This window comes from Anneissia japonica, unplaced genomic scaffold, assembly GCF_011630105.1.
Source record: "Anneissia japonica isolate Jap-2015-1 unplaced genomic scaffold, ASM1163010v1 scaffold665_len1252844_cov201, whole genome shotgun sequence".
In the NCBI taxonomy this organism is placed as follows: Eukaryota; Metazoa; Echinodermata; class Crinoidea; order Comatulida; family Comatulidae; genus Anneissia; species Anneissia japonica.
This window is the reverse complement of record NW_022757135.1, coordinates 1,134,756-1,137,611: the sequence shown is the minus strand read 5'-3', so window position 1 is coordinate 1,137,611 and position 2,856 is coordinate 1,134,756. Positions and strand designations below refer to the sequence as shown.

Genomic DNA, 2,856 nt, shown 5'->3' with positions numbered 1-2,856 from the left:
AAAGAAGACTGTAATCTCGAAAAGTGTGTACCTGTTGACGGGTCTTCAAGACCTTTGATAGCTGTAAATGGATCATTACCAGGACCAAGCATTATGGTAATATTTATATTATAATGATGATGCAAAATCATAATAATGCATCAATATTGATGATTAAGATGTGTGATCTCAATTGTTATCCAAATTGTTAACCATCAGCAAATAAATCAAACTAAACAAAAAAAAAATTAATATAATATTTACGAATTAATTTTTATGGCAATATCAAGAAAAATTGACCAAAATTAAGCAGTTAAGGTTGAATGTAACAAAATGATGGAGGATATCCTGAGGCCATATTGGTTTTCTGATTGATTCCCAAAATCATAATGTTTAATGTTATATTCATAATAGTAGTAATAACAAAATGGATAATAATAAAAGCAATAACACTAATTATAGTAATAACAAGCAGTAACAATTATAAAAAGAAAAATAATATTATAGTTACCGTTGATAACTGCAAGAACACATTGCAGTATTATCATAATTAATATGTAATGATAAGCACATTGATATCAAAACAATAGAATTAACAGTAATAATAATGATAATAATAATAATAGGCCTAGTTGTATGATCAATGAGAATAAAGACAGCAATAACAAAAATAACATCAAATGATAAAAATAACAACAATAAGATTAATAAGACAGTAATAATAGCAAAGAGCCCCTTCCTTCCCCCACCTCCAACCCCCCCCCCCAAAAAAAAGACTATTACAATTTATTGTGAAAGGCATCAAATGTAACACGGAAAGGAACAATATCTATGCTTCGGTTGTGCACACTTTCAACGAGTAGAATTAAGCCCACTATTATGTGATAGTACGTCTAAGTATCTAGCTACAGCAATATCACACTTCTTACTTACTCTTCCACCATTTCCTGCTTCTGTATTATTTTTCTTAGAGAGGTAAACTTTACCTTGTTATATTATTTTCAAAATTTCTATAAGGTTTGCGAAGGTGATACAATACGAGTGAAGGTAACAAACAACTTACAATCCGGTGCTGGAGTAACAATGCATTGGCACGGGATTCATCAGACAAACACGAACTGGATGGACGGCGTCCCGCGCGCGACACAATGCGCAGTAGCACGCGGGTCATCGTTTGTCTACGAGTTTATTGCTGAGCCCGCTGGAACACATTGGTGGCACTCACACGCAGGTTACCAGAGGGCAAATGGCGCTTTTGGTCCTTTGATTGTGAGAAAATCTCAAAAAACAGAGTTTAACAGCAACACATATGATTTCGATCTACCGGAACATACCATGACGCTAACGGATTGGGCTGATATGACATCGTTAGACATTGCACTTAAAGTCAACATTCCCGCTTTAAATCCTAGATCTCAGACAGTTACTATACTAATGAACGGAAAAGGAGAGAGAACTGAATTTTTCGACGAAACTGGTCAGATATTTAAAACACCGAGACAAATGTTTGAAGTTGAAGCAGGGAAGAGGTATAAAATACGATTAATAGGCGCATTTATAGCAACATGCATGACGTCATTTCATATAGAAAAACACAGCATGACGATTATTAGCACAGAAGGCGGAGAAACAATCCCATACGAAACTGATTACTTAACGATAGCTCAAGGAGAAAGGTTAGTTAATCTTCTATTACCACTAACGTTATTAAAGCAGTAACAATACGTAAGAATATGGTAAATATTATTACTATACCTCATAAATATTAATAAGATAATCACAAAATTGCATTGGTCATTCCAAATGGTGAGAGGTGCGGTAGTTTCCACTACAAATTCCCTGCACGTGCCAAATGTAGTTGGTCGACACGTTACAACAGGACCTCTCGTCATCTAATCTCATGCCACATAGCCGTTCATTCTTACTAATACTATAATATAATATATATTACTAATAATAATATTAATAATAATGATGAGGGTGATGGGGACAGTGGTGATGAAAATAATACAATTAACTAGAGGCCAGTCACTTCAAGGGCGTTTACATGCGATTCCATTATTTTGTTAAATTGTCGAGTTGTAGATTTTATATTTTTTCGAATTTATACGACTTTTGTCTTGTCCTTCGACCTTTTAATACGAGAATTTATTGACCTCTCCCATAAATTAAACATTAAATTCTATGATTCATTTATTAGTTTTGCATAATCCAGAACAGACATACAAACAACAATAAATAAATAACCGCCTTGGCGGATTTAATAACAATGCTTACATTGAAATTGACACATAGGTACGACTTCGTTCTACATGCCAACGCAGTGCCATCAGCGTATTGCATATATGCATCTGGTTACGGAAATAGCTCGTGTCCGTCTAATGCAACGTTCATCCTGAAATACAAATCTAGTCCTTTAAATAATCCAACATGCGCATCATATGCTGTAGTTCCTGCATCACAAGATAGGGACCAATATATGGGTAATCGTTCGAAAGGAATGTTCTCTGCAATAGACTTTGTTTCTTCAGGTAAGAGTTTGAATTCTCGCTAAACATCAAACTTTTATATAGTCTTTTATTTTGGCATGTTATCGACATTTTGGTTGAAATGGTCTCCTTTGCAGTGGTGGCGCAAGCTGGGGGAGGGACAGGGGAGGCATTTTCGCATCGGATAGGCCTAGATTCCCCTCCCCCGTCAACCGAGGCTACGACGAGGTGGTCGTCGGACCCAGCATATTAATTTGCCTATCTAAAATGTTATTTTAATTGCCAATCCTAATAAAAACAATATTTTGGGCCATAGTACTTAAGCCTGTCTCTTATACACATCTAGATGTGTATAAGAGACAGGTGGCACTCACACGCAGGTTACCAG

The 2,856-nt window shown here is 35.6% G+C and overlaps 1 protein-coding gene across 1 annotated transcript in view; it reads left to right on the top strand.

Moving 5' to 3' along the window:
• The window catches only part of LOC117124462 (laccase-1-like), a gene marked incomplete in the record, with an annotated part of 12,110 nt that overhangs the window by 4,032 nt on the left and 5,222 nt on the right, over positions 1–2,856 (top strand). Inside the window, 1 exon segment of the mRNA XM_033270693.1 lies at positions 2,275–2,510. Within this exon segment, the coding sequence (XP_033126584.1) occupies positions 2,275–2,510 (236 nt within the window).